Source organism: Thermobia domestica, chromosome 2 (genome assembly GCF_964235325.1).
Source record: "Thermobia domestica chromosome 2, izTheDome1.hap1.1, whole genome shotgun sequence".
In the NCBI taxonomy this organism is placed as follows: domain Eukaryota; kingdom Metazoa; phylum Arthropoda; class Insecta; order Zygentoma; family Lepismatidae; genus Thermobia; species Thermobia domestica.
In genome coordinates, this window is record NC_137455.1 from 331,076,058 (window position 1) to 331,092,308 (window position 16,251).

General features: G+C 35.8%; 1 protein-coding gene across 5 annotated transcripts in view; it reads right to left on the minus strand.

Annotated features, from left to right (window-relative positions):
- The window catches only part of LOC145678698 (PHD finger protein 14), a 101,886-nt gene that overhangs the window by 72,171 nt on the left and 13,464 nt on the right, over window positions 1-16,251 (minus strand). For all 5 annotated transcript variants that reach the window (XM_081749111.1, XM_081749112.1, XM_081749110.1 and 2 more), the window contains exon 3: window positions 4,684-4,832. In XM_081749111.1, coding sequence (XP_081605237.1) covers window positions 4,684-4,832 — 149 coding nt within the window. The remainder of the gene's footprint in view (window positions 1-4,683; window positions 4,833-16,251) is intronic.

A 16,251-nucleotide genomic window follows, 5' to 3' on the forward strand; every position in this document is an offset into this window, starting at 1 on the left:
ATATATATATGAGACGAGCCTTCCTCAAAAATATTTATATCACCTATTATGTAAAAATGAAAACGTTCTTGTTTGTGATTGCTAAACCTTTTGAACTGAATTGTTGGATATAGTTATCACGTACCTCGAGATGAGTTTTTCTCATGTTACGCTGATTAAAATGCGTCTCCTAAGGCGCGAGTGGGGTAAACATTTCTGTGAAAAATTCACTATCTCAAGTACCAATTAGGAAGATGAAACCTAGTATATAAACTTTTCATTAAAAATACGTGGACACGTGTACCAAAGTTTTTGAGAGTTCACGTTTTAATGGGGAGAAGGAGAGGGGGATTTTCTATGTAATTTTTCTTCCACATTCGAAGTGATGTTGCCTATTGCTTATAATCGCATCACGGGAAAATGGTTGAACAGTTTGAAATGTGCTACTTTGATTAAAGGAAGCACCCTAATGGGAAAGAGGGGACTCAAAAATTCAACTAAAAACACAGTATATCATGAGTTTGTCAAGTTAAGAAGACCGAACTCTGTATATACACTCCTCATTAAAAATAAAGGAACATGTTCGTCGCAATTTTTGAAAATTTCCGTTTTAAGGATACGAGGGAAGCATTTTCTATAATTTCTTTTCCACATTGAAATCAATGCTGCCGTTCTCTAATTAAAGCACTACTGAATCTTGTTTTCAAGCAGCCAAACCAAAAGAATACTTCCTTGTTCCGAATATCCTGTGTGCACAATTGTACGGATAGATTTTATTGATCATTTACCACACCCTAAAGAGAGTCGTGTGCAAAGACCTTACGCTAATAAAACTTTGGTCACCAGGTCGTTTTTGAAAAAACGATCAGACCGCGAGTATACATTATCGTCATTCACATCTCTACTTTACAGTAAAAGGGGAAACTCAAGTCGTCTTTCGACGCGTATATCGTCACTCTCGACACTTCTATCTTCTAGTAGAAAGGTGAAAACATACGATCCGTTCGCGAGCGCAAGCACCGAAGCGCACTTTAAGGCTTTCGAGCACCGAATTCATTATCTTCCAGTAGTAGGGAATGTTAACTTTTGGTAATCAGTGGTTGTGCGTCTACACAGAAGGCTAATAATACAAGTCCTTCCTTCTGCTCTTTTTGGACTTTGTCTAAAAACATATTTTACTTATTTGAGCAGAATGCTAACATACTTCGAACGTCATGGCAAGGCATTCCTAGTGCTTAGAAGTTCCTGAATACTAAGTTCAAGATCTCGAACTGTGTTGCAGTGATTGTGTTCTGAACTACATTATACACTTCTATTAACTGAAATGTCCGTCACGAACTATGACCAACTAATAAGAAAATTGTTGTCTTTAGGCATTGACAGGCCGTCAACCGTCTTCGTTTTTAACTCAGGATTTAAATTGAAAACTTCTTCTTACTGAAAAATTCTCTGACAAGCGCTTCACAAATGAATTCTTTCACACTAGTCTAAAGTAAATTTCATTCAATTCTATGAGTGTCTCGAAGTAAGCTCTTTCATTAGCTAACACTCAACACATGTCTAAGTTTCCAAGCGTGCTTCCCCTAAATCTTATTATTGTTTGTATTCTATACTTTAATCTGACAATTTTCTTAGACCAAGTCTATTTTGAGACGATAATCTCATGCAACATTGCCTAACTTATGTAACTTATGTTTGATCGCAATAAAATGCTTAACTTCTATCAGTAAATTAGTGTTTTCCCTGAATTTCAAACATCTTCATCACCTCACCTCATCACGCTCTTGCTGCTCTGTTCTAAACAAAACAAAACAAAATAGTAATTTCCCGAAATCTCTTGTAGTTTCTGTTCTAAAAAAACACCCTCCAAAATCGGTTGTGATTTCCACATTTTGAATTCTTAAGAAGACCGCCTATCCTTTCAGTCAATACACCTTATGGCTAGGAGTCTCTCGTTTCCTTGTCTGGAAGAACTGTTAACTTTCCAAGTGAACAAGGGTGTTATGCTCAGGCTCTCTCTCGCCGTCTTATAACGATGTGCTCTGGTATTGCTAAAAGGCATCGCCCATAATTCCTGCCATGTAATAAGCTTGCCCGTCCAGCCATGCTCCGAGAAAGTCACCGTTAGAAGGAAGTGGACTGACGCTAAGTTGAAGATGTCACCGCTCGGATTTCTTACTTCGTCACTCCAGAATTTAAGTTTCTTCGTTTCTTCCAATGATGCCTGATCATCGTCTGTCAACCGACTCATCTTTCTTCTCGTTACCATCAATAGATTTAATTTCGTCCAAAGGAAACCACGTCACTTAGATAGGTACGTCCAGGTAGCAGGACTTCCCATCCACCGTTGGAGTTTGTTAGTGTTTCTATTCTGGTGAATTGTTTAAATTATTGTTCAGACCAAAAGTTTTATTTTGTGTTCTTACCATAGCTAAAATGAATCTTTTTCACACACACACATTATATATATATATATATATATATATATATATATATATATATAATCTTCCTCAAGCGAATGATCTAAAAGTAATAATAAATCTCTAAATTAAATTGTTGCAAATTGTGCATTAAAATAATAATAATTTTCCTGTACAGTATAAATTGTGTATTACTGAAGTACTAAGTATCGCTGTGCCGTCCCATTACAAAGAGTCAATAACCTCGCCAGTAATAAACCATGGCTGTATTATCAAACCACTGACTACAATTGGTATCCTGAAGAAACTTAATTACTGCCGCTGTATTACATCACTTCATTTGGTGGGCATCGGCAAGATCATAACTATTGCTTTACCGCCGCTTCCTACAAATTGGTGCCTATTAGTAAAGTATTAATAATCCATTTTAATTGGTAGCTGGCTACTGGTGAACTATTCCGCTCTCTTCAATTGTTTGCAGTCGGTGAAACAATGGAAGTACCTCTGCGTTACCCTGCTTCAATTGGTATCAGTGATGAAGGTAATACTCTACACGCAATTTCAATTGGTTAAGCGATATCACAAGAATTGCTTTCTGATTGCTATTTACCATAAATAGGTGACCAGTAGAATAAAAACCGAATACCTCTCCTCCACTATTAAATTGAAGTTGAAAGATCATACCGAATATCAAGTTATTACATTACGAACTGAAAAGTTTTGATATAGAGTTCGAAATTACGCTTCCAACTTAATTTGCCGACATTCGGTCGAATCGAGATGTGTCGCCCAGCAACCACTTCAATAATGGCCGATGATAAAAAGTACCGCTACGCCACGACACTTAAGCATTTTTCGAGATAGTTGAAGTATTTTGTAATTTGATGATAAAAAAAATTCAGTGACCTGCAATATTATGTTCTTTGACTTCAGAGAACAGTTCGTGTACAAGTGCCATTGGAGAATAAGTGCATTTTATTCAATTATAGTGTTATTTGTTTTCCAATGATTTAAGCTTAATGAAGAAAAAAAGCTTCCAGTTTTGCGTTCCACAATTATGCCCTATAGCTAACGGACACGGGTAATTAATGAAAGTAAATGATTATGAAAGAAACTAATTGAACGAGAATGTAAAGGAAAAGAAGAACCTTGAGAAAACCCACGGACACGATATAGTCCAATACAAACTCACATGGCCGGGTTTCGAACCAGGGACTCTCGCAGCAGAGATAAATGTTCTACCACTGAATCATCACAGTGACAGCAGCAGAATTCAGTGTCATGACAGCGGCCGCCGTCGCGCTGACGATGAGCGACTAAATGCCACGTTTACAGAGTTTTGAAAATGGTTTCAAATCTTTAAGTTTTGCCATCTACAAGGATTAGAAAGAAACACAATGCATTATCACAGCAAGGAGGGTTTGAGAATCTCCAAATATGTCGGCACTAAAAAGGTTAATAATCCTAGAAATTATATACCCCTAAGAAGTTATAACTACAGTATAATGAGATGTGTGTATTCCAGGAATGAATTCATTGGCTGTAGAAATCTGAGTACAAATGTACCTATTCACGAACGTTAAAAAATGACAAAGCAAATATGAACACTCGAAAATAGCAACACGATTTGAGCAAAGATATACTATCATTATATATGTATTATTATTATTTCTTTTTATAAGCACACAAATAATTTCAAACTTGCAATTTTTAGAGATCTATATTTTGTGCACACGTCTTTGGTTTGAAACTAAAAATTGGATGAGCACTGAGCAGCGTCGCTTCCATTAGCTTCTGTTAGTTTCATTGTCTACACCGCAGCAACTGCTGCAGTTTTATTGTGTTCACTGTGCTTTCACTTCAAAAAGTGAAAAGTCTGTTATCTGAAGTTTGTCTACGATAGAACTATATTCTTTCTATAGTAGACTGAGTGTATTATAGTTCATCAGGTACATAATTCGATCTTATATTCATTATGAATTATACTTACTTATTTTACTACAACTTAAGTAATGGATCTGATTTACCGATTAATCTTAAGACAGAAACAAGTATCCAAAACAAAACAAAGACTGATAATCAAAATTTGCCGCCTTGTTCTCGCTTCAAACTGCCTACGATATGAAAAGAATCAATGACTAGAAAAACTTTGAACTTATCTATTTGTACAAAGGATCTCGCAAGAATAAAGCATCAGATTGCTGAAATACCAGACTAAGTTACACTTACGGATATTTGATTGGCAAGATTTAAAGTTTAAAACTATGGTCATTACAAAACTCACTTGTTTCTTTGATTCAACTTGTCTTTGCTTGGCCTGCTCAATTACATCACCAATAGTTCTGACAGACGATGGAAGCATTAATTTGGTGTCAGAATCATCATCTTCATCCTCTTCCTCATCCTCTCCATCCTCATCCTCATCATCGTCACCTTAAAAGTAAATAAAAATACATTATTAAGAAACATCTTTTAATATCTGAAGCTTTAAACAATAAAAGAATCTGAATGGAATGATTACTATGTTATTAAAACATAAAATTACACGTATCACTGAATATTATTGAGTTGAGCTGATTTTGAGATTAACGTTTCGTTTAGCAGCAAGGCTATATGAGACATGGACCTACTGATTAAAGTGGATTCCGAACCACATGAGCTCCCACGCCAAATGCATACGCTAACTGCTTAGCCACGAAGGAGCTCCTGAATATTATTGAGCTATGCAGTCAATTGATTATACATATTACAGCGTTAAAAATAACTGCCGCTTAAATCCTGCACCAAATAGAACATGCAAGAAGTGAGTTTATGGAAAAGCCTTAGTACATTACATTAAAATAAGTATAAAGACTCGACTATCGCCAACAGATGCAGCACACTTCCCCTACCTTACTAATGTACTTTGTAAGGAGCGATAATAATCACAGTAATTCCATCAAATTCTAGACATGAATATTCATGAAAGAATACCATGAAACTCATGAATATGTACAGAGTACAATTCATGCAATTTTTAATTAGGCTGTTTATTTATTGTTGAGGGCATTTAAGTTTAATTTTCAGAAACATGGTCCCAATAATGAAAGCCCCTTTGCCAATGACAGAAACAAAACGTCAGCAAACTACCAGGGCTGAAAAAACCATGGTTTTTATTGAGAGAAAAAAAAAAAAAAAACGTTTTTGGTATAAACCTTTTTGTTTGTTTGTTTAAACCAGTTTTTTTTTTTTTTTTTTTTTTTTTTTTTTTTTTTTTTGTTTAAATAATTTGCTCTTGTATTTATATCACATATGGACAGAAATAAGTTTGTTTCGCCTTGGTGTTATTATGCAACAACTGGGTTATGCTGGAAGGGGTCACATAAGCTTGAAGCGGAATCCAAACCGCTTCTCGGCTTATATCCGAGAGGAATTGACCTCCATTTGAACTCGAAACCGGGACTAATTGGCCACAAATGCGATAAGTCTGCCGACTCACTCACAAAGGACTCCTGATAAAAATACGTTGTACTGATCTTTACATACTTGTTAATATAATTGTCGAGTCATTTCAGAACGACAAAAAGATAAACAGCTGCACAAATGAAACGATTACATATGGACAGTCCATATAGAATTACATAGGGCAGTTTCAAAATGTTGCAGAGTACAGAAGAACTAATTTAGTCCAAGTTAGTTCACTACGACATTTATTAGTCCAAGTTAAAGGAATACGACGACTTAATTTGCATATCACTAAGAAAAGTGAATAAAGATACGAATTATTTGAGTTCACTTCGGCTCTGACCCATTTATATATAAATAAATACCAGATACTTCTGATTTCAATAAATGCCTCTCGTGGGGTTTGTATTCCCCCCCCCCCAAAAAAAAAAACCTTACGGCATTTCGAATAGTAAACATTAATAAAACGAAACAATATTTAGAATTTTTCTTTGATTGCAATTGCATAACCATAATAACAAACTATATAAAATATCACACAAGAAACATTCATAAACTTATTTAAAAAAAAAAAAAAAGTTGCTTTTGTAGTATAATCTCTGAGTATTGAATGGGATATTTAGGTCTGAATATAATACGAATAATATACGGGAGTGAAACGTGATAATCCACAAATATGTGTTCATCAACATTTTACGAACACTAACACTTATACGAACATTTTTTTTTAAACATCTGGTTTAAACCAGCCAAACCTGATTATTACTATTATTTTAACGAAGTTTGGAAATCCATTAAGTCATGCCAAATTTGGTATTAATATCTACTTTTAACACGTCCAAAAAGACACAAGAGTGAGCAAAGGGTGATGAAATGGAGAAACTGAAGGCGAGCGCTGTTACTGATATCTCTGCAAGAAAGTATTCCACGCCGACAAGGCTGCTAATTTAGGTGATGGTGCTTCTTTATATGCCATAGTGAAGAAATGGGCAGCCGAATTTATCCATTGAAGATGACACTCGATCAGCAATGCCCGTGGAAGCACTATATCAGGGGAACATTGACAAAGTGCATGAAATTATCATCGATGATCGACGAATGACCATTAGGCAGATTCCTGAGAAAGTAGACTTATCTACTGCAAGCGTTAGCCGAATTATTACCCAGCATCTGGGAATGAGCAAGGTTTCCGTGAGATGGGTGCCAGAACGTTTGACACGATGAAAAGCTCACCAGACGCAATATTTCAAGGGGCAATCTTTATCTCTTCCGGACAAATTCAGATGCCTTTCGCACTCGATTCATACTAGTAGATAAGACCTGGGTCCACCATAACCAACCAGAGTCCAAATAAAGTTTCAAGCAGTGGAAACACCTCTCATCACCTCATTTCCCTCCGAAGGCCAGTGAAAGGAAGAAGACGTCAGAAAACTGCAAGGATTATTATTATTATTTTGGAAAAGTTACACGGCCAAGGCCAAGTCAGTGCCATCAGCTGGGAAAGTGATGGCTAGTTTTCTGGGATTCGGAAGGGACAGTGATGATGGATTATCTTCCAAAGGGGCGAGCAGTGACTAGGGAGCACTATGAAGGTCTTTCACGATAGCTGCGTCATAATATTCGACAGAAGCGTCGTGGGAAACTGACATCATTGTGCTTCTCCATCAAGACCTAGTCAGAAGTCAAGTCATCATAATGGCAGCAATTCACGACTGCGACTATGGATTGGTTCTCCATCCACCTTATTCGTTTGATTTGGCACCTGACTTTAGTAACTTTCCAAAGCTGAAAAAGAAATTGGAATGTACTTATTTTGACACTGATGACGACGTTATACAAGACGTAGATGAAATTTTACACGCCTTCATTTTTTTTTTAAACCAGCGACATTAACGTACTTGAAGCATCAATGGGCTTCAAGGGACTATGCTGAAAAGTAACACCATGCATAAACTCTCTGCTGCTCCGTTCATAAGTAGGTTTAGAACTCATGTAATAACCCTCGTAACAGCCACACAAGAAGTACAAAGAAACGAACACTATATTGAGCACTTTGAACACTTTTTTAATAGGAGACGGGTGTTGATAATTCTAAAGCAAATCAATTTGTTGTGTTTACATGTCATCAATATGTCTACACGCATGCTTGGGAAAGGGGCTCCGTGGTAGAGTCTCTGGGCGCGAGTTTGTGGTGAACACACATTATGTCCGTGGATTTTATCGGGATTTTCCCATTTCCTTCCACATTCTTATTAGATCAATTATTTCATAATTGTGCACTTTCATTACTCATCCGTCTTCTTCAACCTAAAGGGCATCACCGTGAACGGAAGGCTATAAAACTAGAGATTGCATTTAATTTGAGAAATATTTTGCCATATTCACTAGATTTAGAGCACAAATTTATTTTACTGGCTCAAGAATACACTACCCTATTTGGGAATAAATTTAACTTCAAATATAAATACTATGATTTTACCAAAAAAGAAAGCAACAAACAAGTGTTTCAAGTACATTCACATTAGAAGAAAAAGACAAAAATCTTTACTTGAATCTCCTACAGTTTTATTCCGGAAGTAACAGGAGACGGCTAATAATTACAAGTAAACGATATGAAGAACTGGAGAAACGAGAAAGTAGAAGAAAACGTGAAAACTTTAAAAAGAAAAAAAAATCACAAACTCATTAAGGATTAATATTTCTGGGTTTTCGGCATCTAGGCCATTTAGCCCTTCCCGTTTTGAGGGATGACGTCCCTCGGCGAGCACACAATCCGGGAAAAGGAAAGGAAGAAAGAATTGGGGAAGGAACGAAGCGGCCTAGGACCTATAAGTTAGGTACCACCCCGGCATTTGCCTGGTGTGAATGAGGAAAACCCAGGAAAACCTCATTCAAGGTGGCTGGCCTGAAAAAACGTATTACACTTTTTCGACCGTGACCCCATCGGGAATCGAACCCGGGACCACTCGCACCGCAGGTGAGAGCGTTTGCGACTACGCTACGCGGGGCCACTTACCACAAACTCATCTAGAATGAGACTGAACATGAAATTTTAGCACCAGAAGTGAGAATTTTACCAATGAACTTGCGTCTCTCATGTGAATGCTAAATAGGCGATCTGTGAAAAAAACATTTCCAGTTTTCATTTCATTACTCACTATTGCTCTTAAAAATAAAATTATATTATTTTTGAAAGTAACTACTATTCATATAAATTCTCTACATTAATGAAAAGGATTTCATTTTATATTTTCAACTTCATAAATTTAACAAAGTAATCTCTATCAACACTATTCACAGCACCTACGCGTCACTCAGATTGTTCAAATAACCACTATTAGAGAAAGAACAGCTGCCTATCACCACCTGTTGGGCAACCGATACTGGCAGAAAGCAAGCAGTCACATTGATTTTTAACGTAATATCACACACCAGACACCGTTTGCCTCGTCGCCTGTTTTATGGATCGAACTTGAAAGACAACTAAACATATTCTTTATTAATACAACGAACTATATGAATCTTGTTGACAAATGAAGCACAATAATCATTTTAACATGCATGTAGTTATATATATATATATATATATATATATATATATATATATATATATATATATATATATATATATATATATATATATATATATATATATATATAGTGAAGTCGCCATCTATTGCTCACAAAAAACACCTAGTTCTTTGCAGTTAATCAATCAATAACTCATTAGTGAATTGCTACATGCAAAGCACTACCAACTATATTACATTTCAGGAACAGGAAATTTTATTTTATACCCATATTTTCTTGGTTTTCAACAGCAACATCATAATTTGAAAGTATTTCACAACTGTACGCACATTTTTTTTTTTTTTTTTTTTTTTTTGTTTTATTTACGTTATTTAAACGAAAATCGAACCCTGAACCACCTGAATTAAGAGCTAGCGCTTCAACCATACTTTTTTCCTACATTGCATTTATATTTATATGTGTAGCTGATGATAAGTTTCTTTTGAAAGATGAAACAAATACTCTTACGAAACAAGAATTATAGTGCTTTTCAAAACTAAATCAACTTTTCTTATAAGCAGTAAAACTGTCATTCGGTTGTTAGCGGCCACGTGCGGTTTGTCAACCAGTTGGATGTTGCCGGTATTACAAAAGCTTAGCCAATCTCCGTCGCCAAGGTAAACAATGAAGTCTCGAACTAATCTCCTTTTTGAGTGTTGCAAACCAATAAACAGATACATAAAACAAGAATAAACATTTAAAATAGGAATAAAACACGTACAGGTCATTCAATAGGGTTGACCTGATAACCCCGTTTTTATGAAAACAAGCTTAAGTCTATCATTATTGTAAATTATGAGTTTTTCACTTTATTATCGTAACACAAATTGTTCTAATTATCATGTACGAACTCATAACGAGTCTATCTGGTCAAACGGTCCAAACGCGGGTTTATCAGGTCTAAGGATCGAGTAAACCAAACGCAATGAGAATTGAGAGGGTACTGTTTACCCGAAAAGTTCAAGCACTAATTATAGGTTAAAATCATACTTAAGAGCGCTAAATGTTTGCATTCACTTTTTTTTTTTTTTTTTTTTTTTTTTTTTTTTTTTTTTTTTTTTTTAAGTTAGCCGACCAACGAACTTGCGGATACATAAATATAAATGCTCAAATCTAAATTATTGCATTATATTATTGCAATGAGCATGAACGTGATTTACTATTAGGAGTCAGCGTGATGCACTAATGTTAGTCTTTTATAAATAGCATTATTATTATTATTATTATTATTATTATTATTATGCCCTTCATGCAACTTAGAATCAATCTCACATAAAGCACTATATCAGACTTGATTGAACATTATTTTGAAAATTCTCACATAAATATATAAAATCAACAACTGGAACTTCACACTTCAAGAGTTTAAAACATGTCCTCGTTTTCGTTTTCCTCACTTTCTGAGGACGATTGATCAATCTCGATGACAACATGATCCTTGTCTCCATCAAAAACATTTTGCAAGACACAATAACTTTGTTCAATGTCCTGGGAAAACATTATTATTATTATTATTATTATTATTATTATTATTATTCGACAGGCCATCTGTCTATAATGACAATTTAAAACTTTTTTCTTTAAAAAAGAAATGATTAAAAAGTATTCAATTAAGTGCCTAGATCCTCATATTTATAGATGTATGCAGGTTAATATCTGAGTAATAAAGCTACCATTATTAATTTCCTGTGTGTAGTATCCTAATTTATAGTTTGTCCAGTTTTTATACACGTGACGAATCACATAGAAAGAAACTGATCAGTTATTGACCTGTCTAACTATATTATAAAGTTAGAAATAATATACTTACGAGCAGAGAAGACAAACAGGCAGAATTTTTAAGACTATTATTAATATTATTATTATTAGCAATAATAATAACTAAATTCCTGGCGCAACAACTCTTAGAAGGCCTGGACTTATGGCACTCATTCATGTGGGGTGATGTGTTTAGAGGTCTGCACGGGCTCAAGCTCGACTCGGCGGGCCGGACTTGGGCCGTAAGTTTTAAAATATACAACCATATTTCTCGGGCCTTTTCGGGCCTAATTTTGTAAATATACTATACAACGATATTTTTTCAACCGTTGCTTCTGGAGAACTTTTAAAGCACAACTTCAAAAGTAAACCTCCAACTGCTGTAAATAAAATGCAATTTTGTGTTCATTATTAAGTGTCTGTAATTCGGGCTTATTTGATTATGGCATGAGCTTGGGCCTACATGTTAAAACATATTTTGGACTCGAGTCGGGCCTCACATTATAAATTCACGGGCCGGGTCGGGCGAAAAATTCCGGCCCGTGCAGGCCTCTAAAAGTGTTGTCAGCAGATCGGCTACCCTCGCCGTTAATGCTGGTTTCGTGGACTGCAGTTCGCTACTTTTTTCTTTCAAGTAGCTTCCAATTGTCCTCACGACCCTGGGTGGACGCTGTAGCGCCAACACCGTCTGTTGAGTACGAATAGTCACACCTATCTTTCCTTTCACCAGACTCAGGACTGCTTGACTTCGCTGATCTCATGGAGAGTTATATGATGTTGGTAATAAAATAATACATGCATATTGAAATAGTGAGGAAATTCGCTAGGAAATATAGATAAGTACTAAACTGACTCCTTGGAGCTACAGTCCATAAGGGGCTGTGCCTGCCGAATGTCGCAATACAACAAGCATCAGCTACGCACTGAAAATATTCGAGATAGGAAGATCATGGTTTTTAAACTGTGTTACTATTCCTTTACGCAGTGCTCGAAGTGGAAGATCTAAGGCAGTATACCCTGCATACTCCATCAAAAACATAGAGCATTGTCTTTACGTCATTTATGGAAATAACATAATGCAAAGGCTTGGATCGGGAGTAGAGAAGATTTGCTCTATTCGATAACATTTACATACTTCCCGACATAATTAACATCAAAGTAATTTGTGCTTTAAGCTGAACAAAGTAGAATAAAACAGCTTTCATATATTGTCACATGATGTGGGCTGATTGCAAAGCCAAGCTACCGAAATATACGTTCTTCAGTCGCGCTGTAAAAGCTACAGATGCTAGACGGAACAAACGCTGTACGATGCAACTATGATAACCGTAATAGGGTTAGCCATACTGAGAGCTTTATACAGTTCTATCTGAGTTGAAGCGGCAATGCCGGAATCTAGTTACAATGAAGAATTTATGGTAGGGACAAGTAAACCGTTAGATCTTGACCTTCGAGGAAAAAATTGGTTATGTTTTGTCGCGTAGTATAAGTACATTTATCGAACTTCCAGACACTCGCGTGATGCAAAACCCTCAATCTGGATAGTCAGAGTAGAATTTGATATCACTCATGGTTGTTCATTTTCCGTACCGAGAAGGCAATGTAGCTCAGTGTCTACTCTATTGCGAGGTTTCACTGGTTCGATCCTTGCCATGTAAGTTTTTGATGGACAATCTTTCATTAGTCGTCAGTCTTATTTTGCCTATCAGGTGCAACTGTGGGACGTAAAACTAAAGAACTCAGCCACACGAGACTTAGACCTATTGTTCGATGTGGAATCCACACATCTAGGTTTCCACCAAAAACATGCACGATATTCAACCTGTTAGTATTTTCAATTACAATTAAAAAATATGTCAAGTATTTCTGAAATATTATTATTAGGACCTATATTTCGACACACAGACGAGACAGTTTTAATTATTACGAATATATTACAAAATTTTTGCCATTTATTTAACGACTTTAAGAAGTCCTAAATTATCATACCGATGGAATTTTAGTAAAATTCCGTGTGAAAAGGTATATATAAAACTTCAAATAATCAAACATTATCAGTTACTGCTTTCTGTCATGGAAAATTTTTCGATGTATGTGGTTACTGTTGAAACACATTTGACCCCGAGGGATATATATATATATATATATATATATATCAAATCATAGTATTTTACTGTTACACTGGGTTTTTTTTTTTTTTTTTTTTAAATTTTATTTTATTACACCAGAAATTACATATATACATGCGAAATTAAAGTTAGTAGTGTCACCAGATTCCCTTTGTTTCTCGTGAATTCTGATGCTCGCATCACATAAGCAAAATCGTATTATTAACATGTTATTCCTTGGGAAAATATTTTCAATAAACATTCTAACAACGTATGATTCATTGCTACACGACTGTTATCAGAAACACAGAAAACGGTCAAACATCTTCAAAAAATATCACACAGAAGTTTTCTTCATTACACATGGTTCAAAAGTAGAATTATCCCTTTTAGGTCCTAGCCTTTTTTTAGGTAAATTATAGACTTTCAGTCAAGCGGCTACAGCATCATCCCTATTTATCGTATGATCATGGTTCATACCTCGGGAAATGTGGTTAAAATGATCCTCACAATGCTCCAGATTACCGTAAAAGACCCTGATCTCATGTTTTGTACCTCGTTCTCTTTAGAATAGAACAGCCTTTCAAACGGTACCATTCACATGTTTCCATCGTATATCTGAGGCGGGAAAATCGCGAAAACAGGGAATTTTTTGTTACCCCCCCCCCCCCCCCCCCGTTAACGCCGATATGTTTCTTAACGGAGTTTCCAGTCTAACATACTACTTTTTTTTTTTAAGTTCTTGAGGAGAATGAGTTTACTATGCATAATGAAGGAAGCGTTAACGGAAATTGGAGATTTCAAAATTCGGGGACAGATCATTAAGGCGAACAACACACTTATTACAGCTAGAGCCGAAGGAGGACTACAGGAGATAATGAACAGAATAGTTGACAATCGGAAACAATATGGAATGTAAATTAACATCGAAAATTCGACAGTCATGAGAATATTAACTTCATTTCACTACCGAAGCTATATATGCGATTTATAGTATAATCTGAGGTTTTAAATCTCACGTGCTCGCACTAGAGAAAAAAGAACCAATAAAAGTTAATATTTTATAACTTGTTACTTCTATTCTGTAGCAAATAAATTTAAGTAATGCGATGTTGCCATGCTTGTATAAACGGTGTTGCCTTACCATCTACCACTGACTGCAATAAGAATTGTGCTGAATTGTATTTGTTAGGTTTACGTCCCACAGCTCTGCCCTTTAGGCTAAAGGAGGTAATGTAAAATTATTGAACAGAGAAAGAATTGAACAGAGAAAGGACAACGCGTAACACCTATGCCCTAAGTGGAACTCAAACCCGTGATAAACAAATGTTGCGACTTGCACAAGAAGCTTGCAATTTGATTTACAACATCGTTCTACATCATAATACAGTGTAAGATCAATTTAACGTTTTCGCATCTAACGACAACCATTTTACACATTTTACGAAAAAAATGAACAAACATCATTAGTACTATAACTAGTATTGACATACCTAGTCAACTCGTAAGTCAGTACAACATTAGATGAGTATAGCAGAAAGAAAAACAGGAATACATTTTTACAAACAAACAAACAAAACAAACAAAAAAAAAACCTATTAATTGCCTAAGATTTTAAGAACACACTACACTAATAGTAATTCAAAGTGATCTCTGGGTTTTATACGTATCTTCAAATGGCGTGACCATTCATCAATTGCAGCACGTATGACTGCATGCTGTTGTTCACTGCATGTTTTAAGATGTCCAAGTTTCGGTTATCGAAGAGCAGGTTTCCAAAATATCTCAGTTTGTAATAAAGTGGATTCAAATCAGAACTTTAGGACTGACAGTCTTTGTATTCAATGAACTCGGGAACGATATTCCTTAAATCACTTTGCCTGATGTGTAGGTGCAGAGTTTTACTGAAAAACTCTATGTTCATTTCGGAACATGGTCTGGTTAAGGGGCTTTACAATCTATTGTTAAGACTGTATTTTTGTACATTTCATCATTACTACAAAAGTGTGCTTCTCTTGCATCACGGAACGATACACTCAACCATAGCACCATGACAGATGAGGAATGATGTCCTCTCTGAACACGACGAACAATTGCGCACATCCTATCATCATCTTTTTAGTTTCTCTCCAATCGTAAAAGCTTTTTCATCTGTGAAGAGAATGTACTTGTGTCCATTATGATTGTGCCAACGGAGGAGGTTCTCCGCTCTTTCCAGCATAATTGTCTTCACCCCTCCAGTTCTCCGATGATAGGCCCAAGGTCCTTGTGGCCTGCATTAAGAAACTTAGACACACTTCTTTTGGAGATTTTCATCTGATATGCCAGAACCTTTTTGTTTCCGGGCACCATTTCTGCGACTTCATTCTCGCAGTCTTTTGATCACTGCGCGGTATGAACTGTATGAGGTCGACCAGATTTTTCTTTGTCATCAACAGTATAAAGTTCGCAATACCGCTAAATGATTCGACAAGTAAACCTCAAGATGATATTTAAGTGCTTTCAGCAGCATGAATATTGTGCTTGCTGAGTGACAGCATTTATGTAGCGCAATGACTCCATTAATGTTTGTGGACTGTTTCATGACGTCACCTCACAGTATACTGACATTTTTTCTTCTTCTTCATTTAGATGTTTCCCCCTCTTTAATTTATCAGTGGTACTTGATCACATACGCGAAGTTTGTTTGGTCACTGATTGGTGAAAATCAACTCGTGACGGAGCTTTTGAGGTGACTAGGTAACGATCACGGGACGCTAAATTTAGTAGAATCAGTAAGCCTAAAAAAATAAAATTAAAAAAAAAAATAAGAAGAAGTTTGAAGACAGGTGTTGAGTGTTTTGTTTATGGAAAAATTGTCTTCTTTGTGCTTGTGTTTCTTTTAATACCAATGTCTAAATGTTATACTAATTGAACATGTTCCTAAGATTCCCGTAGGTGAGTTGATTCATATTTGTATCATTCTTCTGTGT